Genomic DNA, 26588 nt, shown 5'->3' on the forward strand with positions numbered 1-26588 from the left:
CTTTGACATCAGCCGTAGCAACTTCTTTCTATATATGTCTCCTGAGGCAAGAGAAATTAAAGCAAAAATAAGCTGTTGGGACTTCATCAAAATAAACAGCTTCTGTACAGAGAAGGAAACAATCAATAGAACTAAAAGACAACCTACTGAATGGGAGAAGATATTTGCAAATGACATATCCGATAAAGGGTTAGTATTCAAAATATATAAAGAACTCATAAAACTCAACACTCAAAAACCAAATAGTCCAATTTAAAAATGGGCAGAAGATATGAATAGACATTTTTCCAAAGAAGACATACAGATGGCTAATAGACAGATGAAAAGATGCTCACCATCACTCATCATCAGGGACATGAAAATCAAAACAACAATGAAATGTCACTTCACACCTGTCAGAATGGCTAAAATCAACAACACAAGAAACAACAGATGTTAGTGAGCATATGGAAAGGGGAACTCTCCTGCACTGTTGGTGGGAATGCAAACTGGTGCAGTCACTGTGGAAAATAGAAGTTCCTCAAAAAGTTAAAAATAGAACTACTATGATCCAGGGACTGCAGTACTAAGTATTTACCGAAAGAATATAAAAATACTAATTCAAAGGGAAACATGCACCCTGGTGTTTATAGTGGCATTATCTATATACAGTAGTCAAGTTATTGATGCAGCCCAAGTGTCCGTTGATTGATGAATGGATAAAGAAGATATTTGTGTGTGTGTGTGTGTGTGTGTGTGTGTACACACCTATACATACCACAGAATACTACTCAGCCATAAAAAAGAAAGAAATCTTGCCATTTACAACAACATGGATGGAGCTAGAGGGTATAATGCTAAGTGAAATAAGTCAGAAAGACAAATACCATATGATTTCGTGGAATTTAAGAACAAAACAAACGAGCAAGGGGGGAAAGCAAAAGAGAGAGAGAGTCAAACCGAGAAACAGACTCTTAAGTCTAGAGAATAAATTTACGATTACCAGATGGGAGGGGTATGTAGGGCTAGGTGAAATAAGTGGTGGTGATGAAGGAGGGTACTTGTAATGATGAGCACTGCGTATTGTATGGCAGTGTTGAATCACTATATATTGTATACCTGGAACTAATATTATACTGTATGAAACTGGAATTTGAATAAAAACTTAAAGATATTATGGAGGTGATATACATGGCACAGGGGAATGATTTATTTCTGCCCAAGGAAACATGAAGATTAAGGCTGACAGCTATAAAGATAACTTAAGACAACAATAACAAATTAAAAAAAGAAAAATCAGAAAAATTTTGAAAGGCAGTGGATTCAACAATTATTCAAAAAATAAATATGATAAAACCTATTCCTAATCAGGCATCCTATACATTTATGGCCTTGTTTTAAAAGAAGCTTCTTCTTTCAACCTGCTAGTTTTTAACTTGAATGTAATGTATGATGTCATTTTTAAATTTTAGGTTGTGCAGAGTAATCTCTAGAAAACTTACTTACACTCCAGAAGCCCAATGATGTAATTTGGGTATGCTGCCAAACTGCACTTGTGTTTGAATGGTTGTAGTCTTTGGTTGTATGGTTCCAACCATAAAATGTGAACTTCCAGCTTGCATTGGAGAGTTTTTCTGTATCTTTATATTTTGCTATGTGTGTGTCTCTTCATCCATCTATGTTTTGCTGTGACATCAGCAAGAGTGCTTTGGCCAGGAAGTGGCATTCATCACTTGCACTCCCTAGCGCATTGGCGAGAATGATTACTGGGGCCACCACAAATGCACAGGTGGCTGGGAGAGGTAGTCAGCGAGGTGCCCAGTAAGGGGAAGAAGCAGATTTTGATGAGGTTCCAGCAGTCCGTGTCAAATCCTTACTTCTCAGTGTAGTTGCGAGGATTACAAGTATGTGAAATGCTTAGTAAACATGGCGCTTAGAACAGTTCTTGTTAATTATTATCATTATTCATTCATTCAACAGACATGCATTAAGTGCTGGTTTTGGGGTTCATTGTGAACTGTGAAGGTCCTGCTATAACAATCCTGATGATATAATATAGCATTAGTTTTCTTCAAAATTTTGGATAAAGTAAGGATATGCTTTGATGAGAATTTGGGGGAACTACTATGACCTTCACTTGAATATTGGAGTCGAGAGCCAATGATGTTTTGTTTACTTAGTCCCCTTTTTCTAAGATTCACCATTAATAGCTCTGTTTGTATTTATTTAATCAACAGAGCCTCCCAGTCATGACTTGCATCCCCTTTGCCTTACAACAATGCAGTCATCCTCTGGTTAGAGTGGAGGCTCTGTGACATGAAGGAGAACCCAGGCCTGGCCCTTGATGCTAAGGTGTCGTAAGGTACGGAGAAACCAAGGCCCTCATGGGGAAAAAAAAATCCCCAACCATAAAGAGAATGATCCAAGACAACACCTGCTGTTACAGAATCAAGAAGGGGATGTAAAGTGCTATTGCATAATATTTGTACAGAGTGAGCCCTCCCTAAATTCTGTTCTGTGGTGTTGTGTTGTCACTCAAGATTTTGACAGCAAAGGTTTGATTTTCCAAGACTCCAAAAGTTCTTTTGGAATAAATAAAAAGGTGAATGAGCAGGTAGAAATGTAGTGTCCTTGCTATTCATAATAGGCCACAGAATTTTGAAATTTTTCAGTTCCTGAAGATACAGAAACTCGGTTTTAGTTTGCAAGGGCAGCCATAAGAAAGCCCCACAGGATGGGTAGTTGAAATAACCGAAACTTACTTCCTATCAGTTCTGTAGCCTGACGGCTGAGATCAAGGTGGCCAGGGTTGGTTTGCTCAGAGGCCTTGCTCCTTGGCTGTTGATGCCTGTCTTCTCCGTGTCCTCAGCTGGTCTTCCCTGTGTCCTGACCTCTTCTGATAGGGACACAGTCCTATCAGATTAGATAGGGGCCACCCTAATGACCTCATTTTAACTTGATTTCCTTTTTAAAGATCTATCTCCAAATGCAGTCACACTCTGAGGGGTTAGGACTTCAACAGATGAATTTTGTGGGGACACAAGTCACTCTATGACATACTCCAGTTTTATTGAAATAAGCTTTCCAGCATTTCATCCACTCCAAAAATAGGCACACATCTGAGGTGGAGGAAAAAAAAAAAAAAAAAAGAAGAGTCTTCTTAGAATAAAGAGAATAAAAGTTACACAACTAAATGTATTATTTTTTTTTCTCAAAAGGAGGGGTGAGTGGGTGCCTGGGTGGCTTGGTCGGTTGCCCAACTCCTGATTTCTCCTCAGGTCTTGATCTCAGGGTCATGAGACAAGCTGTGTGTCCAGCTCCTCGCTCAACCCGGAGTTTTCTTGAAATTCTCTCTCTCCCTCTCTCCCTGCCCTGCCCTGTGTGCTTGCTTGTGCATTCTCCTTCTCTCTCTTCCAAATAAATAAATAAAATCTTTTAAAAAAGCGGGGGGGGGGGGACATGAGTGAATAGCTCTCATCTAAGCAACTGTGTGTAAAATGAGGTTGTATTTAGGGTGATTTAGGTAAAATACAGGTCAGAAAGAAGTTTTAGCCAACGATGACAAAATTAAAGAGACAACATCAAAAACAGACATTAGCAGGAGAGTAACAAAAGAGAATTAATTCCTTCATGTACAGAATTTTCTGTCATCTTTTCTGACCCACCCCCCCAAAAAAATAGGAAAGATATTATCAGGGATTAAATGACTTGCAAATATTTTCCCGGGTATCCGTTCAAAAGGATCAAAGTAACAAATGTCTATACTTTTTTTAAATTCCAAAACTATATAAAGTAAAAATAAAAAATGAAAATTTCCATTTTCCAACCTGATCCCATTCTTCAGAGATAATCATAAGTTGGTATGCACACTCAATAAGAATGCATATACAGGGCGCCTGGGTGGCTCAGTCGTTAAGCATCTGCCTTCTTCAGCTCAGGTCATGATCCCAGGGTCCTGGGATTGAGTCCTGCATCGGGTTCCCTGCTCTGCGGGGAACCTGCTTCTCCCTCTGCCTCTCTTTCTCTGTCTCTCATGAATAAATAAATAAAATCTTAAAAAAAAAAGAATGCATATACACAACTACGCATGTAACTAAATGGGTTAATGATACTACTACCAATACTACTAATAATAATATGTGCTATTGTGCCACTTGAAGTTTTTATTTAAAAAATAGACAGTATCTTTTTTCATGTGAGCCCTCTGGAATCACAACAGATACTGACCAGTTGAATGGATGAGTGACAGCCAGCGCCAAATGAATGAATGTTTAGGGAGATTGTTTCCACTTTTTTTCATTGTCATTGCAGTGACCATCCATGGACATATTTTCAGCACTTATATGAGGATTCCTGTATGTGCATTTAAAGTATTGATAAGCCTGCCAAAGTATCTTTAAAAATGAGTCAGTTTACTCCAATTAGCTGTTTATCATAATGCAAATGTTCTCATATACTCTCTAATATGGATTTTAGCAAATGCGTTTCCCCACTATCTTTTGGCCTTTTGATCATTTGGGTAGCTGTCTGGGAGGATTTTAATGTCTTTTATTCTTTTTTTTACGCTGTCCCCTTGCATGGAAGTCTACATCTGTTTGAAGTTTGTGATGTGGAAAGGTTCTTTATTGCAAAAGGTTTAAAAAGGTTCTTTCTGTTGCCTCTTTAAGAAAGAACAGCTTTCATGAACTGAGTTATTTTCTTTGGTTATCCATGAAGTGCATTAGTCCATGCATTGCACTCTGCTTCAGAAGTTATTTTATGATTCTAAAAATCACTAGTTTGGGAAATATATTTATTCATTGTAGCTGTCTTCTTAACGTTACTATGAACTGCTGAACTTTTAGTCCACTGGCCACATTCTTTAACTGGATGTTACTGCTCTCTCTGAACTGTAGCAGTAATCCATACTGTTATAATAGCTCTCTGGTTTTCAAAGCAAAGATTTCTTTTTCACTCAGGCAAGTTTGGATTTTTTGTTTTTTTTGAAGATTTTATTTATTTATTTGACAGAGAGAGACACAGCGAGAGCAGGAACACAAGCAGGGGGAGTGGGAGAGGGAGAAGCAGGCTCCCACCCAATGCGGGGCTCAATCCCAGGATCCTGGGACCACGACCTGAGCCCAAGGCAGACGCTTAACCGACTGAGTCACCCAGGTGCCCTGCAAGTTTGGATTTTGCTTTCATCTCCCTCACTCCTTTCTTTTTAAGTTCAGTTTTGAAGGGAGATATAGGAAGAGGTGAGAACTTAATTAGTGAGCGGTAGCATACAATGCATACAGTTGTTTTCTCTCCCCAGTTTTTTTTAAATTCTTTTTTTTTAAGATTTTTATTTTATTTATTCGACAGAGAGAGACAACAGTGAGAGAGGGAACACAAGCAAGGGGAGTGGGAGAGGGAGAAGCAGGCTTCCCACTGAGCAGGGAGCCCGATGCGGGACTCGATCCCAGGACCCTGGGATCATGCTCTGAGCTGAAGGCAGACACTTAACGACTGAGCCACCCAGGTGCCCCTCTTTCCCAAATTTTGTAGTTCTACCACATTCCTTGTGTTCAGTGGGTACTTTCCATGTGGTGACTGAACATGAAGATACTTTATCTCTTTTTTTATTTTTATAAGATTTCAACCTTGAAAAGTAAAAGACAAAAAAACCTGTATAACAAATACCTGTATGACCTTTACCTAGATTCCCCAGCTCTTAACACTTTGTCTCATTTGCTTTAGTGTTCTCTCTTTCCTTCCCTCCTTCCCCTCCTTCTTCCTTCCCTTCCTGCCTCCTCATGTTAGACGTGCTGCAGACAGCAGGGCAGTTTGGTCCTAAACGGTACAGTCAGTGTCTACAAAGAATAAAGACATCCTTCTACATAGCCATGATGCCTAATCATACACAAGAAATTTAACACCTATACGATGGTATTTCTTATGCAGTCCATATGCAGATGTTCCCGCCAGACATTCCCAAATTGTCCTTTATAGCGTTTTTTTTTTTTTTAATCTCTTTGATCAAGAATTCAGTCAAGGATCACACGTTGCATTTAGTTATCTTGCATCTTTAATCTCCTTTACTTTGGAACAGTTCCCTCACACATACCTTTTGTGGATTTTTTTCAAAAAATACACACCTCAAAGACTCCAGGCCAGTTGTCTGGCAAAATGTACTGCGAGCTGGCTTTGTTTTATGGTTTCTTCATCAGTACATTCAGTTAAACATCATTGTCAACAACACTGCATAGTTTGTAACTGATGATGCTAGTATGATCGCTTGTCTATGAGGATGCCTGCCAAATCCACCTTTGTAGAAACAACCCTCTGCCTCTGAAACCCATGGGAAGATACTTTGTGCAAATATCTTGATTCCTAGCAATCTTTCATCCAATTGCTGTACTGGGGATCTTTAACTGAATTGGTTATTAGATTAGTAGTTTTAAAAATATAATTTTCTTAGTCTGTCATTCTTTCCATATTTATCCTATATCATTATTCTATATAAAAGAGCCCTTCCTCACTTCCCGCCCCTATATTTTGAGTATCTTTATAAATTCATTGATTCTTTCTTTATTCAATATATTATAACCCATTACCATCATTATTCCTTTTTATGTTTATATTTTCCCAAACTTGGCCGATGTGAACCCATTTGTGTTTGAGCATAGTCTTGCCTTCTCGCACATACAAGATGTTCTGGGATCACAAAAAAGATGTTCTGGCATCATATTGTACTTTCTCTCTCAGACCTAGTATTAGGAGTCCTGGTTCATCTAAGTGGGAAATTATATTTTAAAACCAACATTTGGGTATTAAGTGGGCTCCTTGCTGTCAAAGTACTGATCTTCCTTGGCCTCTGCAGTAAACTAATACTGATAATAATGTACTGGAAAAATATGTAAAGATATATACACATAGTACTCATAGAAGCATTGTTTGTATTTTTAGAAAAACTGCAATCAACCCAGATGTCCACCGTAGGGTATTGATTGAATAAAGCTATGATTTATCCCCATATGAGATCACTAGTTATGAAAAAGAATAAGGAAAATCTCACTATACTACCATGTAATGGGTTCTCGGATGAATTATCATGTGAAAAAAAGACTTTTTATGGAAAAATATGTAATATGTTATTTATTGAAGAAAGGGGCTTAAAATACATGCACACATACATTTCAGCTTATGTTAAAAATAAGTTATACAGCCTCACACCTCACCTGTTAGAATGGCTTTTAAGAAAAAGACAAGAAATAACAAGTGTTGGAGTGGATGTGGAGATGTAGGACATGTAAATTGGTGCAGCCACTCTGGAAAACAGCACAGACGATTCTCAAAAAATTAAATACTGAACTGACATGTGATCCAGCAATTTCACTTCCAGGTGTGTACCTGAAGGGAAGGGAAATACTAACTAGAAAATATATCTGTACCTCCAATTTCTTTGCAGCACCTATGTGTCCACTGATGGATGAGTGGATAAATACGTTATGGTATAAATATACAGTGGAAAATTATTCAGCCATTGAAAGCAAAGAAATCCTGCTATTTGTGACAACATAAATGGATCTTGAAGACATTGTGCTAAGTGAAATAAGTCAGACACTGTTCCGTTAGCTGGTGCCGACCTCCCCCACCAGCGGTACGCACAAGTTTCTTCACCAACAGTATTTGTCAAGCTTTTGAAAATAGTGTTATTGGCGTAAAGGGGCATAGTTTCAAATGTTTATTTTATTATAGTTAAAATTCATCATCTTTTCATATTTGAGTGTTCATTTGTACATATTTTGTCTTTTACGTGTTTTTCTATCAGACTTTTAAACTTTTTTCAATTTTTAAGATTCCCTTATGTCCTAAGCTGAAAATCTTTTCTCCCACTTTGTCACTCGTCTTCGCCTTGTTTTCTTTTGAAGTTCTTTCCCTAAGTTTTTGTTTTATTTCATTTTGTTTTCAATTCCAGTGTAGTTAACACAGTGTTATATTAGTTTCAGGTGTACAAGGTAGTGATTCAGCAACTTTATACCCTGATCAGTGCTCACCACAACGAGTGTCCTCTTAATCGGCTTCACCCGTTTCACCCGCCCCCCACTCTCTCCCCTTGGGAAACTATTTGTTCTCTGGAGTTAATAGTCTCTTTGTTTGTTTGTTTGTTTGTTTTCGTCTTTGCCTTTGTTATGTTTGCCATGGAAAGACTATTTCTTTTTATTTTGATGTGGTTAAATGTATTAATACTTTATTGCATCATGATTTTGAGTCCTGGTTTTAAAGGTTGTCCATAGATTCAGGTTAAAGAATGTATTCCTTATTTTCTTCTAGGACTTTTAGTTTGGTTACACTGTAAGTATGCTATACACCCCCCACACACACACACATATGTATATATATATATGTATTGTCAGTATGGATGCAATGTTATCTTTTTTTGTTCTAACAGATTGTGTTCTAACAGATTCTGTCCTGGGTTACCCCCCCCCATCCCATAGAAACTTAATAAAAATAAGTGTATTAAAAAAAATTTCTATTTGCCAAATCATTCCCTTATTTCAGATTCTTTCCACCTGAAGTAGAACCAGATCAGCATCCCTTGTGTGCTTATCTCCTTCAGCCCATTTTCCTTTTTGAGTTTGGTATATTTCAAAAGAGCTGATATGCTAGATTATAAAACCAGGAAAAGCAAAGTGGTTCATTATGTCTTCACTTGACTTAAAATCTGTTTTCCATTTCTGGCTTCACTTTGTGCTGCTCCAGACATTTTAAAGGTTTACAAATTACTCAACAAAGGCAAAGCTTATAGACATCACATGCCTTTGGGCACATAGAAGTATTACTATTTGTATGTTAATTCCAGGCTCTGCCCTTTAAAGTATAATTGATGCCATATTTGATATTGGTAGTTTGTGAATATCTGACACAAACAACTGGCTATATGTTCTCTCTCTCTATGCATTTGTATAATACGCTTTCTTTTATAGTCAGTAGAACTCTAGAAAAACTTGCATGACAGATTAAATCTTTCCCCTGTCCACTTATGAATACACCCATTCTCCTTCACAGCCTTTGGAGCTAGTCTGATGGAATGTCTTACTGGGTAGTTCTGGGAGTGTGATCCAGAGAGTTCTCTTGGTTCGTATAGACCCCAAGGCCTGCATGGGTGGGGTACCCTTGTCCACGTTCCTCCAGTTGAGTCAGAAAGTTGAAGGTGCATGTCTGTCTGGGATACATCAATAACCTCCTGGAGCTGAGGCTGAAGGAGGGTTTAGGAGGGAGTATGGGATGCCTGGGTGACCAGGAAGGAGGATTTCAGTGGGTGAGGAGTGGTTGGGACTGAGAAGCCAGAAGTCAAATGCCCACCCAGCTCCCTTGCCCTTGGTAGAGATTCTCAACCTGACTTCACATTGAGAGTCGCCGGGGAAATGATTGGAAATGCAGATTGCCAGGACACGCCGCTCTAGATCCTTACTCCATCGGTCTAAGGTGGGGTATGAAAATCTGTTCTTGTTGTTGGCACCCGGGTGATTTTTTTTCAGATTTTGACCTGGATATAAGCCCACTACCTTTGTAGAAACTCCTGTGTAATCTTGGCTAATTAATTTAGTCTTCCTAAACCCTAAGTGACTCTGTTAAAATACTGAAACTAATATCTGAAAAAGGGTTAGTGAAAGTATTAGGTGAGATTAAATGTGTTGATCTTTATGAAAGGGATTGTGAAACAGTGCCACACAACTATTTGTTATTTTGGCTCAGCCACATAGTAGCTTAGCTATGTATGACCTTTGGCAATGACTTTACTTCTTTACACCTCATCTATAAAATGAGGATATTAATAGCACCTATCTTACTGTGGCATTGCATAGAGTAAAATGAGAAAATACTGAGAACACTGTCCAGCATATAGACAATTAAAAAAATACTAGATTTATTGCTATTATATTTATTTCATTAAATGTTCAAAATTTATGCATTGAACAGCTACTATGTGCCATGGGCATCTTAAGTAGGATGACCATATGATTTGTCTTTCAGACTGGGAGACATTTGATGGTTAAAAGGGAGCTATTAACAATTACAGGGAGAGAACAGGTGTCAACTCAACACTCCTGACTAGATTAGGGTGTATGTCACCTAACCCAAATGAACCAAAGAGGAGAAGCTTTGTGAAGTGTGCTGCTACTGGCACTTCTCTTCACCTCTACCCTTACAAAGCTTGAAGCGTCCTCTAAATAAATGTTGACAAATATGTAAAGGTTACTGGCTTTGTGTAATGTGAAAATAGGAGCCCGCCTGGGGAGCCCCATCCGTACTTGACTCTACGTACAAGTACCCTACTCCCAGCTGAAATGCATCCTGGCTTTTCTTCTTCCCAACGCCCTACCTAGGTCCCTCAACCCCAGTTTTGTACATCTTGTTCTCTCTGGCCACAATGTTTTCTCTCATTTAGGAGTTTGTTGTTATAACAAAAGAGCACAAACATGGTGGCCTAAAACAGCACACATTTATTGCTCATAGCTCTAGAGGCCAAAAGGCTGAAATCAAGTCAGCAGGGTCCTGCTTCCTCAGAAGGCTCCAGGGAAGAATGCTCCTTCCACTTCCAGCTTCTAGTGGCTCCTAGAGTCCCTGGCTTGTGGAGGCATCACTCGGATCTCAGCTTCCATTTTCACATGACATTTTCCTCTGGGAGACTGTATCCCGTCCCCTCTTCTTCTTATGAAGACACCAGTTACTGGATTTAGGTAGGTCATAAATCCAGGATGATTTCATCTTGAGATCCTTAGCTATTACATTTACAAAGACCCTATTTTCAAATATGTTCACATTCTGGATGGACATGGATTTTGAGTAGACACCATTTAACCCACTATCCTTCCTTTATTTGGAAGAAGATTAAAATGAAAGAGAAGTCAGAGATTTCCTTTAAATCAGGACACTAGGGGCACCTGGGTGGCTCAGTGGGTTAAGCGTCTGCCTTCAGCTCAGGTCATAATCCCAGGGTCCTGGGATCGAGCCCCGTGTAGGGCTCCCTGCTCAGAGGGGAGCCTGCTTCTCCCTCTCCTCCCTGCTTGTGCTCTCTCTTGCTATCTCTGTCTCTCTCACTCCCTCTCAAATAAATAAACAAACAAACAAATAAATAAATAAATAAATCAGGACACTCTACTAGGCCCAGTCTTTCTGAAGCCAAGCTTTTGCCTTGACAGGTTGAAGCGTAAGTCCTCATTCCCTCAGAAATTCATTTATAAGTGAACTCCCACCTTGCCTTTCTTCTATCTCTACCAGAGCAGAAGAAGTTACTTGAGTTACTGTAGATACAAGTAAAATGTATTATCTGTAAATCTGTGGCCTGACCTGTCACCTGTGGGTTTTCATTAGCTTTTATTAGAGCAGGATGCAAAACACTGTCACTAAGCTTTGAGGTACTTTCTCATAGTCCCCAATTACCATCCACCAAACAATGGATTTTTGTAAATTTCTTCAACTGATTTATCCCAGGAGAAGACTGAATGAGCTTTTAGTCTATCCTTATGCCCCAAAAATGTGTATTTTGAAAATGTAAAAAAAAAAAAAAAATCAACAGTCTTACAGGAAGTTCATTATAAGTAAGTTCTGTTAGGTAAATTTGGAAAAGTGATTTTTTATCCAAGACAGTATTTACCATTTATTCCAGAGTAAAGGTTCAAAGCTAGAGTCCCTGGCCAGCACAGTACATCTCTGTCATTTACCTGTAGCTGACCCTGTGGCCCTTTGGGGAGCATTGTCCTCACTCACCTGCAAGAGCTGTAACCCTCAGGAATGTACTTGGGAATGGCAGTGGTCTTGACACATTGTTTCTCCTAAATAAATGATTACAGGAAAGAATTAGTTAGGACCAACAGCTGAAATGGAAGAAATGAATACCATTTATCCTTTCTTATAGTCAGATGTCAGAATCTAGGAATTTGTCCCAATTTGCACAAACTTTCAATGCCTTTCTATGAGCCGGTGTCTGGAGGGCAACCTGAGCAGACATCTGCTTAGAGTCCAGGTGTGAAAGAGGAAAGCAGCTTCATGTTTTATTTATCCAGAGTAAAAGAATTGTTGCACAGGACATAAAATATGCAGATTATGAAACAGGAGCTGACATAAGTAACAATGTGTTGTATTTATATATAAAATTTAAACCTAAGGCTGGAAACTTAAGGAATTTATAGCCAAGGTATGAAACTGTTTATCTCTGTGTCAGTTTAAAAAAATAAATAAATAGAAGTGCCTGTCATCTCTCCTGTCTTCTTTGCCATGGAAGAGCTGGAATATTGTCTTCTCCATCCTGCCCTACTCTGTGGGTACCCTACCCCACCCTATTCAAGCTCCCCGCAGTGTCCAAGGGACATGCAAGACATCAGGTTTACTGGATGGCCCCCGGTTATGATGATGGTATGTGGCTACATTATCTTGCATGGCAGTAGGGAGAAACTGTAATATTTGAGGATAAGTGGTCCCTGATTATTTTTCTTCCTTCCAGAGGTGACACACTTTTCTTTTCTTAAAGCTCTGGGTCAGGTGAGTGACTCCTTGGCTTTTTCTTCCCCTGGGAGAGATTTATTTTTGTTTTTGTTTCTTTGTTTTTAGAGGGGGAGAGATCTATTTTAAAATAACTAAAGGTTCAAGTTATCACTCTGGTTTTCCACTGATTTGAAAAAAGCATTTATTGTGTCATCTAATTGTTTCAAAGACATGAAATGAAATAAACTTATTCTCATGACGAGCACTGAGTAATGCACAGACTTGTTGAACCACGACAGTGTACCCCTGAAACTAAGATAACATTGTATGTTAACTACACTAGAATAAAAACAAAACAAAACAAAACAAAACAAAACAAAACAAAACAAAACGCAACCAAACTTACTCTGTTCCAGGCTGGCTACCTACTCATTGCAACCTTGAGTCAATCCATCTATTTTTCTGTGCTTTCTTGGTTAGTTCTTGGTAACTAGCATTGGGCTCTCACCCAAGCGAGGGACATACCTAATTCTTTCTGGTTCTGAATGAGCCTGGCCTTTGTGTTCATTCAAGAGAAATCATGGATCAGAAATACAGCATAGGTGATATACTGAGGTGGAAGGTAGTTTAGTGCAAATAAAACATGCCTACAGCTTTTCCCCACTGCTGTTCTCAGTATTCTTTATCTGAAATTTTTATGTCTTTCCTTTAGGAAGCTCTGCTATTTCAGAGAGTCTGGAAGGTACTCACAGTTCTGAAATGAGTCATCTTTACAGGCCTAGAAGGTACCAGAAACAGACTGAACAGCCCTAAACCATCTCTATAGCTCAGCTTTTGGCATATATCCTGCTGGATTTTGCTTTCCAAAGTAAAAATTACCGTATTTTTCTCTATGTAAGACTAAGTTAGACAAAGGATATCTTAACCAATAATAGTGATCAGAGATTGAAAAAACAGAAAGCAAGCCTAGGGCAGGTGGCTAACGTGGGGAGGAAGAGGGGGAGGCAGAGAGAAGAGGGCGGGGAGGCGAGGGGAGGGCGTCCAATGACCATCAGATGCTTGTAGAAAATGAAAGTACATGAGGGATGAAGAGAAGGAAACCGGAAACAAGTGGAATTAAAATAATGGTGGCTGGCTGTTTTGTTTTTGTTTTTGTTTTTTTGTTTGTTTTTTTTAGGGGCTAGCAATAAATAGATGCCCAAAAAGGATACGAAGATGTTTTTATCCTTATCAGGTTCTTTGTTTTTGTTTTTGTTTTTGTTTTTGTTTTTCTGAGATGACCTCCTTGCTGCAGAATATCTTCTTTCCACATTATAAGCAGAATCTCTTTGGCAATAATAAATTTTCCATTGAGTTTGGGGGAAAGAGAAAACTCAGTGAGAGAGAGATGGCATATGAACTGAGTTTAGGATGACAGTTTGCGTGCTTCCTATTTTTTTCCTAGGGAAAATTTCCTTAGGAAGAAGATATAATATGAAATGGGTTATTGTCCAGGATTTATCTGTTTTCCATACATGCTTGAGAACGAAGTGTGTTTGTTAACCCTGTGCCCTAACCTCCCCCCATGAATACGATAAAGCATATGCAGTGACTTGTAAACATTAATTTATTTCTGTTGCCAAAATCCATGTATATATTTTTAGCTGTAATATTTATCATAACTAGTAATCGAATATTTAAAGAAACAACACTGGGAAACACCTTTGTAAAGTTTACAATGTAAAACATGATGTGACTTGGTTTAATGGGCGGGACTGGTTATCTGTTCCCTGTGTATCTAGGAAAGGGCGCGCATGGACCGACAGAACCCCAGACCTCACCTTGTGCACACAGCAGTCACTTCCTCCCGCAGTAAATTATTTACCACAAAGCTACCGGGTAGTGAAGGACATTGATTCCTATTTTGTCCCCTTCCCCTCCCACTGAGCTTCCTCTGGTATGGATCCTAATGAGCAGTAAAATGGTCCCAGGCCCGAGGTGGGAGGGAACTGGATGGCGACGGGGCTCCGACCCCCACTGGCTAATTAGTGTGGGGCTAATTGACCTTTCATAGGAGTTGCATTCTCAGCCTTCTGCAACCAGAGAACAGGCCTTTTAGTATCTTTATGTGTCATATCTTTGATTATAATGAAAACCAGTCATAAGAAATGTGAAAAAAATAAAGCTTAAATCACAAAATATCCGTCTTTTACAAGTTTAAGAAAAAAAAATGAAAGCTCAAGTTGAAGGAACGTTTTTATTCTCATCCAATTAATATAAATTGGCATTTAGTGCTCACTGAAGACAGTAGAGGGGACTGGAGTTCAAGAGAAACAAACCTGTAGGAATGATTCCTTTCTGGTCATTCTGACTTCCCTCTGAACATCTCTGAGCGCGGGCTGCTTTCCCCGCGTTGTTGCATTGTTAGCTATGACCATGCAGAGCATTTCCGAACCATTACATCTAAAAATATCTTTAAGTGACTTCCTAAGTAATTGCCATTTTGTCTTTCTCTGACATAGGAAATATATTATTAAAAACTTGTACAGAAACGTTTGCTAAAAGTTATTGTCAGAAGAAGCATTCTGAATTTTTGACAGCAAAAGAAAGAAAAGAAAATGTAAGTTGTTTGAAAAAGTGTTTCTTATTTAGATAATTTATGTAAAATTATCTAGGAAAGACCTCCTTAATGTCAAAATTATTTTTAAAATTAAAATCTGATAACATCATTGCCTATTAAATTAGAAAATCTTTTATCTGATAATTTTTGGATGACCATATTATTGCTTTTCTGAGGGGAAAAATGTGTGTTATTAAAAATTCAAATGAAAATCAGAGATTTTTCAGACCTTAAAATGTAAAGTTAGTACACAATAGGACGTGTGAGAGCCTTCCCATTCAAATAATTTAAGCATTTTGTAGGATGAAATTGAGCTTGGCAGACTGGAGAGAGCTAAAAATGAGTAAGATTGAAGGTATTGGAGATAACCTGACCAATTTAATGAGCACAGGAATTGGTACAGGAAGTGTGCTGATGAGTGTGGACGAGTCAGGATGCTTAGACCAGTAAGGTGGCCGGGAAGTTCTGTCCAACATGTCTGCTTATATTGTGAATTCGGAGAGGTGGAGTGTCTGAAGCAGAGTATTTAAAAGAGCCCTGGGCTTACAGCCGGAAAACATGGGCTGCAGAGCTGGCTCTTTCATTTCCTAATTATGTGTCTTATTTGGGCAAGTTCCTCAAGCCCCCTGGCCCGTCTCCTCACCTCCGGACTGACTGCCACATTGGATGGGAGCTTCGCAGGACGGTTGAGTTACTCCACAAACCCAGGGGAGTGGGTACTGTGAGCAGGTCGCTAGAACAGATACTGCAGCATTGGATTCAGTCTGTTTTCTTGAAGATGGCACCGTTTGGAGTGGAGAGACACACGGAGAAGGTGGGCGCAGTACAGAGTGGCCAGTGCTGTCTTCTCGGGGCCCGGGGACCTGGAGCCGCACTGACCTCTGAGCAGCAAGAACCTCAGCGACCTGCCTTCTGGGGCGTGGCCCTGTGTCAGGCCCCCTTTGCACTCTCGGTACTCAGTGTGCTTTGACCGAGGCTCTGTAACTGGCCCTCGTTCTTGCTTTCATCATCCCTCGGCTAGCTGGTTTGTTTTTAATCAGATCCACGCATGCATTCTTGCTGCTTCCATTGAGCCAGTTCCAGGAGGGCTGTCTTCCATAGCTTTTCCCATTCCGGTGTCTGGCTTTCTCCTAATCATTCTTTTGTTGGTGGGCTGTGTCCATGCAGTTTCCAAACCCTGCTCCTCCCCCCCGGCCCTTGTGCCCTCGTCCTCCTCTGTCTGCCTTGTCCGCTCCCCACCTCTGAGCAGCCATGCTGTGGAGCTTGGGACGTCACAGAAAGGTAATGGGGAGTCCTTGGCCTGGGCTCCTACCTTGGCTTCACACTTCGAAGCTGGGTGACACTGAACCTGCCGTGAACCTCTCTGTGGCTCACCTTCATCTTCTGTCAGGTGCAATGGAAGTAAACCGCCAGTAAAGTCAAGAGCTTGATTTGTGCCAGGCAGAGCCACACTCGGGGCTGACAACAGCCTTCTCTCAGAGGACCCTGGCAACGTGGAGACAACTGACTGCATCAAAAACCTTGTAACACAGCCTGGAGGCTAGCTAGAGCTCAAAAATAGTGTGTGCTTATTTCATTTTGTTATTATGGTTGTTATTTCTATAAAAGATGAAAGCCCTTTGTTAAAAATGTGACATTATTGACTTTTTGAATCTCATTATTAATCATTTCAGAAATTGTCTAACTCTTCTTTAAGCGTTTGGAAAACATTCCAATAACTTTGCAATCCCCAGGAATTTTCTTGTTAGAGTAATATTAGTTGTTTTTACAAGGTCTAAAAGGTTAAGAAGAGTTTGAAAAGCATTAGCAGGTTTTTCAAGTTTTAGTTATTTCCAGTGTTCTTTTTTTTTTTTTTTAAAGATTTTGTTTATTTGAGAGAGAGAGAGCATGAGTGGTGGAGGGGCAGAGGGAGAAGCAGACCCCCCACTGAGCAGGGAGCCCAGGACTACCCCAATTCTGTCCCAGGACCCAGAATTATGACCCAGGCCGGAGGCAGATGCTTAACCAACTGAGCCACCCAGGCACCTCTGTTTTCAGTATTCTAATTGGATTACCAGACTCTCAAATATTTGAATCCTACCTACATGTCAGCAGAGGAACTTCTTTTTGGAAAAGGAAAAATAGTTGGACAAATAACTACTTGTTTTGTCCACACCAGACAGCTTCCATCACTGCCTTACTTATTGAGTTAATAAGTTAAAACACAGACGTAATGTGTTTCCTCTTTGTGAGGCAATATTCTATTTATTGAGGAATCAAAGATATATAAGAGATTGTTTTTGCCCTGAGGAAGTTTAAAACCATGTTGGAGAACTCTGCTGTCTTCCCACTGAAAATCTCTACCTCCCAAAACTGAGGCACTTTTTGGTATACTGTGAGAACTAAATATTATTTTGGGCTTTGGAGTGGCTAGACAACTAAACTTTATCCAGTTTATCATCCCTGGAATATGTTATTAATGGGGCTTTGAATTGAACCAGTGTGATGGTGCATTTGCACCATCTGGCAAAGGGACTGCTGAGATCAACACCGTTTTTTATGAGAAGTCAAAGAATTAAGCAATGATCTCAGAACCATGGATGCAGACTGAGAGAAATATGTTCTATACATATCACTGGAACTACTGAAATCTGCTCGGAGTCTTCAGAGTCCCCTTTCCAGTTCTACCCTGGACATTCAAAAAAATGATGATTTGAACTGAAAATCTCAGTTTTTGGATTTCTTCCATGTTTGTCAAATTTTAGCAGGCTCTGAGAATTTGCTGAGATTCTTCATGTGTCTCATGGCATCTGAGCAGATAGGGATTTTTTTTTTATCATCAATTTCTAGTTCACAGGAAGCTGGAGTGTTGTCAGAGTGATTATCACATCTATAGCGCCTGCTTATTCCACCTTCTGTGTCCATTCTCCAAGTAAGACTGTGTGCGTGGGGTAGCCTCATAGGATTCAGAGGCTTTATTGATGTACAAGATCAGGGGCCAATCCTGTTGAGTTTTCAAAACTCCTGAATGGTGATACTGATACTAACAACTGCGTATTGAGTTATTGCTGTGGATTGGGCTCTGCACTCCTTCTGTTTCCTTAAATCTCCAGAGTAGTCTTCAAAGTTGGTGCTGTTATTGCCAACGACAGATGTAGAAACTAGAGCTTAGGGAGGAGAAGTCATTCGCCAAAAATCATACAGCTAATAGATTACATCTATCTGGCTTTAAATTCCATGTTCTTTCTTCCACAGGCTTCTGGTTCCTCATGGAGCACTTTAGGTATTGAGTTTATGACTATTTATATTTCTTCCTTCATTCATTTTTGTTTCTGCCCCAGTCCTTCGACTTTCCCGTTCACGGACATATGTTGTCTATCTACTAGGTTCAAAGCGCTGTGTGAGGCATTCTGGTAAATAAAAATATAAGTATGACCCAGCTGCTGCTCTCAAGAATTTCTAAATTGAGTCTGAAGATCAGACACACACACACACACACACACACACACACACACACCACAAGTCCTGCCCACACTCCGACCAACTCCAAGAAGCGCGTGGCAGGCAAAGATTGCTGGCATTCAGATGAGAAAGAAAGGCATTACTTTTATCAGAAGCACAAAAGTCCTGAACGTCGAGAGAGGAATTTTATCTGACTGAATTCTTGAACCTCCTTGAAAAGAACACACTATGGATAAAAACCTCAGGGGACATTAGGAGACTCATTCTTGACTGTCTCCCCCTTGTTGCACAGCTCCTGCCCTCGCATGCCTGCTCAAGGGTACTCAGATCTTGGTGTTGGTTTATTTGAAATGACTTAGGCTGAAGGCTCTGTGCGATTCCTAGAGTTCTGGCTGAACACTGAGGCCGTGATAAATAGTGATAGAATGTCTATTAGTCCAATTAGAATGGAAAATAAGTATTGTCAGCTCTTACTGCCTAATGAACAATCACAGAATCTCAGTGCCATATGTCAGTGAGCGTCCCGTCCAGGTCAGCTGGGGGTCTGTGGTGCTGCCCCTCCCCTAGAAGGCTCTGCCCCCTCTGTGGGTGCAGGGGCACCCAGTTCTCCCTGCGGCTGAGTGCGGGACTGCGCCCCGTGCACATGTGGGGCCCAGGCTGAGGAGGCGGAAACTACCCAGGGGTGCTCTCTCGCTGGTGGTCACATTTAAAGGCCGTGATTCAGTCATACTGGCCAAAGCCAATCACGCGATGGAGCCCAAATCAAGGTCAGGAGGAGGAGAGGAAAGGAGATAAAATCATAAGATAGGTGATCTAGAATGGAGAAAAGTCTAAACACACCTGAAGCTGATAGTAAGATGTCAGATTCTCTGTAATAGGTAATAGGGAGATGTTGGAAAAGATTACGTAGCAAACTCCAGAAATATATAAATAATGGATTATAGGGAGAGATGAGTGGTCAGGGAGCAACTGCAAAGCTAGTATAATGATGAAGGCTTAAAATGGGGAGATGGCAATTGAGAAGTAAGGGAGCGGAAGATGTGAAGGCTATTTCTGAGGCAGAATTAAGTTACTCTTAGCATCTCGCTGGGTGTAAGCGTAGGGCAGAGGAACCCAAGGCGGTGATACCGAAGCCTTCAGAAGACATAGGAGGGTAATCAGAGTTGTCGGTGGGCGGGGAGGGCTTGACCCGGGATACCGTGTGGGAGGGCAGTGATTTGACCGAAACGGGGAATGCAGGTGGGGGCAGGCTAAGGGACAGAGATTGACGACCCAGGGACCACAGAGCTGGGAGGACAGGTGGCAGGGACAGCAGGCATGTCCATGTGACAGAGGTCTGGGGCATGGGGTGTGGAAGAGGCAGAAATGGGATTGAGGCCCAGAGGGCGTCCTGTGACCTTCTGAGTCCACAGTGGTGTGTCTGCAGGAAATCCCGATGCATAATGGGCACCACTCTTCAGTATTTGCTGGTGACAGCTATGGAGCACTGGAGGGAGGATGGGGACCAGTTGGGACCGTCGTTAGCATCGTTGTGCGTGCATGGTGTTGTTTGAACATTGCTATGATGAAAGCACGACTACAGGTAGTTTGCAGATAATGAAATTTTGGGGGTTTAGTGAGATGATGAGATCCTGGCTCTGAGGGAGGAGGGCCAAAGACAGATGAGTGATTTTCTATCCAGTAGATATTCTGATACTGGGCTTGGATCTCTGGTAGTCTAGTTATAGTCCTAGCAAATTATCTACTTCAAACTTTAATTCTAGTCAATTCTACAGTCTTCTGTTTATACACATCAGTATATTGGTGCAGATGATTTTTGCAAATATTCACTGATTTTGATTGTGATATTGGATGGGATGGCCTGGGGATGCTCCTTGCTTGCTTCCCCATTGCTGTGGGGATGTGTTTGCTGGTGACATAGGGGGTGCGTGTGGAGTCTACCATAAACACAATTATTTTAAATTGTAGAGAAAAATGCTCTGTAATTGGCAATAACCAACTCTCTGTGCTTTTTAAAAAGGAGATGGATGCTGGTATTTATATTTGATAATTGGGAGGACACATCACTTCTGAAGTAAATCAATTTTAAAAAAATATTGCTTTTCACTGTGCTTATGTATGCAGTGTGGTACATTTCTGCCCTACTCGATCTCCTGTTGCCTTGACTATTACTCTAGTTTTCTGTTGCTGTGGTCCATTTGCGCCCACATTTCGATTTGTGGCCCCAGCACCGTGTTGCCTTTGTAGCCCGCACACGTACCGACAGCAACAGGTGTCCAACTCCATCAGTCACAGGTGGCTCTTTTCTCAAGTTCCATGACTATGTGCAACCTTGGACCCAAACAGATTTTAGGCTCTTCTGCATACTCTGGGATTGAGGACAAGTTAGACCTTACTTGGCCTCTTAACGCTTGCTCTTTCTCGTCTGTTTCTGCCTTGCACCCACCTAGAGCTGTGACCTGGATCAGCAGAGCATCGTTCATGTCGTGCTGAGACCCTGGCGCAAAGGCCAAGAAAGGGAGGCCACTGGACAGGACGGCCCAGGAACTGCCGTGGAGGGCTCGGAGAAAGAGCCTGAGAGCTTGACGCGCGTGGACCTCAGCAGCTCCATCCTCCCGGCCCGCTCGGTGGGTCTGGCTGTGATCCTGAACAGCGACTATGCGGGGACCCTGCCAACTGGAAGGCCAGGTAATTGTGCAGACTTTGTCTACTCCAGTAGAGCGCTTTGTGCAGCAGGCCTCCACAGGGAAGGCTCTCAGTGTGTACATATTCAGTTCATGGTAGGTTCTAGATGCCTAGAAGGAGGCATCATTAGGACGGCCCTTGGCTATAAAATTTGAGGTGAAGGCATTTAATAAGTACAGTGGAACAGGGCTTTCAGATTAAGAATGAAGGGAAGGGATGGAGTAGATGTCAGGACATGGTAATAGTGTTTTGTTTTATTTATTTTGAGGAAGTAGGGGTGCTGGGGATGTGAGGCTTTGCGCTAGGGTCAAAATATATGATTAAGGTACATATATGTCCCTCTCAGCTTTTGCCTTTCTTTTCTGTTTCTTATTTTCTTAGAACACATTTTGGTTTATTATGTTTCTGATGATGTGGGGAAATTTTAAAAAGCAGAAAGAGAACTTTAGAGGCAATTTTAGTCACTTGCAGGTGCTAAGGCAACATACTGCAATGTCAATAACACGCTTGTGTGAAAGGTTCTTCCTTCTCTCCACCTTACAACACATTTCAAAACTGCTTTTATTTAGCAAGGATGGCAATTCCTTTGCTATTTTGCCAATATTAATGTGTCTTCCTTAGTCTTTTATTTTCCAATTGAAATAGTCAAAGGTATAACAGGATTATTTTTGACTGTGTGTGATGGGAAACACAAAATAATAGCAATGACTTTATAAAGTATAAGTGAATTTCTCTTCTACATACTATAAATGAGAATATAGGCAGTTCTAGGTTGTTGTGGCTTTCACAGTGTCCGAGAGTTTGGGAACCAGCAAGATGGAGGCCTAAAATAATATGAAATATCCCTTGCTAATTTCACTAAGTAAAATTTAATAAAGTTAAAAAAATCATAGATGAGATTACAAAAAGAAACAATTTCCAAGGACAAGTGGACAAGTAGAAACAACACAGTTGTTTTTAAATAGAGGAATGGACAAACTTGGAACTTAAGTGCATGAGCTGATATCTTGGTGGTCTTGAGGAGGTTGTGGAGGGGAGGAAGTCTGTCCTTTACACGCACTGAGCACTTAGGAAATTGGAAAAAAAACATATGTGAGAAATTGGAAAAAAATGCAATACATGGGGGAAAATGAGATCCATCTAAACCTCTGCAGTACATATGTGATCCAGAATGGGAAGTTAATATAAATATTGGACTCAGATTTATAGTGCCTCTGATGTTTCAAGCAGAGCATATATAAAAGCATTCCTAGAGAACATTCAGGTAGCATGGAATCCACACCTCCAGAGGGAACCACGCCCTATTCGAGGGGCACTCATCATCAAACATTACAATTCAAACAAGGGGATATTCTGTCATGAGTAGAAGTTAAGCGTATACCATATACTGGAAGGTTGGGTTCCCCTGAAACTTGAGAAAATAAAATAACAATTTGAAGCAGAACACAAAACAAATACATTTTATGTTAATTAAAGCATAAAAGAAAGAATTGAAACCTAAAACAGAAAACAAGTATATTAGAAGAAGAGCTATTAAATAGAATATAATTTTAGCTATTGGAATAAAAAAAGGCCTCAGTGGATGGGTTAAAACAGCAAGCTTGGCAGTGCCAAAGATAACATTTGTGAACTGGAAGATAGATATGGGAAATTGTCCATAATGTGGTACAGGTTAAAATGCAAACCAATGGTTTTAAGAGACTAGGAGTTTGGCCACTCTGCAAAAGAGCATGGAGGTTCCTCAAAAGTTGAAAATAGAGCTACCCCACGACCCAGCAGTTGCACTACTGGTTATTTACCCCAAAGATACAAATGTAGTGATCTAAAGGGGCACGTGCACCCCAATGTTTATAGCAGCAATGTCCACAATAGCCAAACTACGGAAAGAGCCTTGATGTCCAACAACAGATGAATGGATAAAGAATATGTGGTATATATAATACAATGGAATATTATGCAGCTATCAAAAAAATGAAATCTTGCCATTTGCAATGATGTGGATGGAACTAGAGGGTATTATGCTAAGTGAAATAAGTCAATCAGAGAAAGACAAGTATCATTTGATCTCACTGAAATGAGGAATTTGAGAAACAAGACAGAGGATCATAGGGGAAGGGAGGGAAAAATGAAACAAGACAAAACCAGAGAGGGAGACAAACCCTAAGAGACTCTTAATCTCAGGAAACAAACTGAGGGTTGCTGGAGTGGAGGGGGCTGGGAGGTATAGGGTGACTGGGTGATGGACACTGGGGAGTACATACATACATAGTACATGCTATGGTGAGCGCTGTGAATTGTGTAAGACTGATGTATCACAGACCTGTACCCCTGAAACAAGTAATACATTATATGTTAATAAAAAATTTAAAGAAAAAAAGAGACTAGGAGTTTGGAAGAGATGGCCAAACATATTTCTGATAGGAGTTTCATTACAGGAGAATACAGAATAGAAGAGAGACCGTTTTCTAAGAGAATACTGAGAATTTTCCAGGATGGATAAATCTTCTAATTCAAGAGTACATGATCCCAACTATGATAAAACAAAACAAAACAAAACAACACAACACACAATTGGTCTTAATCAAGATAAGTAAAGATAAATTCACTTTATAAATAAAGTAAAAGACCAAATCAAATGAAGAAAAGAGATTACTTATAATGGAACAGTAATTTGAATGGATCATGGGAGGCAGGAATAATAGAAGAAAAACAGTATTGGAGTAATGTCAAATGACTGAGGGATACACCTATCAACTTAGAGTTCTAAACCCAACATACCTAACAAAAATATTGCTCAAAAGTGAGAGGGAAATAAACACACTTTCAGACACATACTGGGAGTATTTGTGCTCAGTCTGAAAGAACTCATGAAGTTCTCACAACAGGGAGGAGTGGGTTTGATCCCAAGGTGACGAAATGGAATGTGAGAGATGATGCTCAGAAGATACAAGTGTAAATATGGATCAGTCTAAATGAACATTGGTGTAAAAAATAATATTGATTTGTTTGATGGGTACAGAAATAGGAGGGACTAAAGTAGTAGATAAAATGACATTTAGGAGAAAACAATGATCAGTTAACTTGGAAATATGTTCAGGTGTCATTATTGATTACAAAAAAATTAGTGTTATAACAGTCTTGTATCACTGCATTCTACCTGATGGGCCAGTATTTAAAAGTCTAACAATATCCAGCATTGGTTAGGATCTAACAGGCAAAAAGTGTGTTCATACATGATGGTGAGAATGTCAGTTGATTCAGCCACCAGAGAGAACTTCATAATAATTAATTCACAGCTTCGTCATACTTAATGAAATTCCTGATATGCATATTCTGGAACTCAGACTACATGAGGAGACATCTAAATAGATGACCATAATAAGACCATTGGAGTTTGTGAAAAGATAGAAATGACATAGGTGTCTTTAAATAGTAGAATGGATAAATAATCAGTGTTTTATTCTTATAATGGGTTGTAAATTGCAGAGGAATGTTCAGTAAGATACAGTTTATGCAAAATTTCAAAACATAAAGTTCAAAACAATTTTATTTATTGTTTATGGTACAATAATCATGTAATATATTTTGTCTAAACAGGATATATTTGAGAGTTAAAATTTACAATAAATATAATTAAGTTTTATATACCATTGAAATATTTACTTATGGATCAACAAATTGGATTCATTATTTTAGTAATGACATAAACTCATTCTTCAAAAGGATTTAAATTTTTTTTCAAAAGTTAAAAAAATGCATGTTCTTTTGAGCAAAATCAAGCCTTTATGTTTATCATCTGAACATTTATAATATTAGCAGAATTTTATCCTTTGTACTTATTCACACATTTTAATCAGTTTCTTGATGTATCTGACTCTGCTATCTTTGTCAGTGGTATTTACCTGAAGATTAAAAACAAATCTTATTGTTTTATTTTATTGTAAAATAGCCTTTAGTCATCTTTAGCTTTATTTTATGATGAATAATTTTGGAATTATTGTCACCTTCAATTGATTGTCTCTCTAGACCATAATACTTTAGTTAAGAAAATACTATTTCGCTGTAGGAATTGAGAGAGATAACTAGTAGGCTCTCAGAAAATTCTGCTAAATGTTTAATATGTACTTCGTATTTTTAATTGAAATGTTTCATTCTTTCAATCCAAACAAGAGATTAAATAAACTCTTACAAATGTACACAATGTGGTAAATGACACCACCACCATAGCTGGTGCCTTCAGATGACTATATGCCCCATGATGAGACTTTAGTTCTTGCATAGATCTCAGTTACATCAGACCTCTCTCTGATCATCCTGTTCTCATTAACCCACTGACTGTTCGCTGTGTGTATTTTGCAGGGCTGGGGAATGGCCATGGTACCACTTGAGCGTGCACCAGGTAGCTGGCAGGGGTGGCATCCTTATGTTCTTCTGCCATCCCCCACCCCCAGACTAGGAATGAGCCCTCCTGGAACCCTGCTTGCTGTGTGAGAGGATGTGCTAATTATGTAGAATCTGGAAAGGGTAGGCAAAGGAGAGATGGGTTATCCCAGGTCAACTTTAAGACTTAACTCTATGTCAATATAGATTTATTATTGAATTACAAAGAGTCATCCCTTCATCTTCAGATCTGGGAAGAATCATCTCCTTTTTAATCATCTCCTTAAACCTTCTACTACTTTCAATTATGTATTTCAGTTCCTCTGCATATACTTCTCATTGAGGACAGGATATCTGTCCAGTTTATTACAGTTTCCCCCCAAATGTCCTAGAAGAGTGATGATAAATATTTACTAAATTACTTAAAATTGTAAATCTAGTAAGCCATTCATCTTAATTTCTGTGTATTTAACTTTTAGAACTCTTTAAAATTATTTGACCTCACCTCTTAAAATATCTTGACAATTTCAGTGTTCGAATGAATGCAGTACCTTGATTGGGATTCATTGGAATGACTGTGGGCAGTGCGCCTGTATGATTATTTTTCTTTACTAAAAATGACAGTTTAGAGTTTCTAGAACAGTGATTCACTCCAGTGTGCAGAAGAACCATCTGTGGATGCTCATTCCATGCTTATTAATTCAGTTGGGTGGGGGTAGAGGCCCAGAAATCCTGGTGCTGACTGCACTCTGAGAAACTATGCCCTGTATCAGGGATTTGCCAACCTTACGACTGTGGGTCCTGCCTAGTGTCCTCAACTCTGTGGGAGGAAGGAGGCAGGTCCGGGCAGAAGAGGTGGACAAACGAAGTCAACCCATGGCAGCCAGAGCAGTCTCATATTTACTAGTTTTTCATATGACTCATCTACAACATGTTTCATTTTGGAAAAGAAAATCCCTGGTTACAAAGTGTTTGAAAAGCTGTGCCTCAAAGAAAGAAATTGAAAAGAATTAAACCTAGTTTCTTCACGTTTCTAGGGTGTTCACAT

At 39.8% G+C, this 26588-nt stretch overlaps 1 protein-coding gene across 1 annotated transcript in view; it reads left to right on the forward strand.

Annotated features, from left to right (window-relative positions):
* The window catches only part of PRKN (parkin RBR E3 ubiquitin protein ligase), a 1305872-nt gene that overhangs the window by 403580 nt on the left and 875704 nt on the right, over positions 1-26588 (forward strand). Inside the window, 1 exon segment of the mRNA XM_027603377.2 lies at positions 20926-21163. Within this exon segment, the coding sequence (XP_027459178.2) occupies positions 20926-21163 (238 nt within the window).

This window comes from Zalophus californianus, chromosome 7 (genome assembly GCF_009762305.2).
Source record: "Zalophus californianus isolate mZalCal1 chromosome 7, mZalCal1.pri.v2, whole genome shotgun sequence".
Taxonomy (NCBI): Eukaryota; Metazoa; Chordata; class Mammalia; order Carnivora; family Otariidae; genus Zalophus; species Zalophus californianus.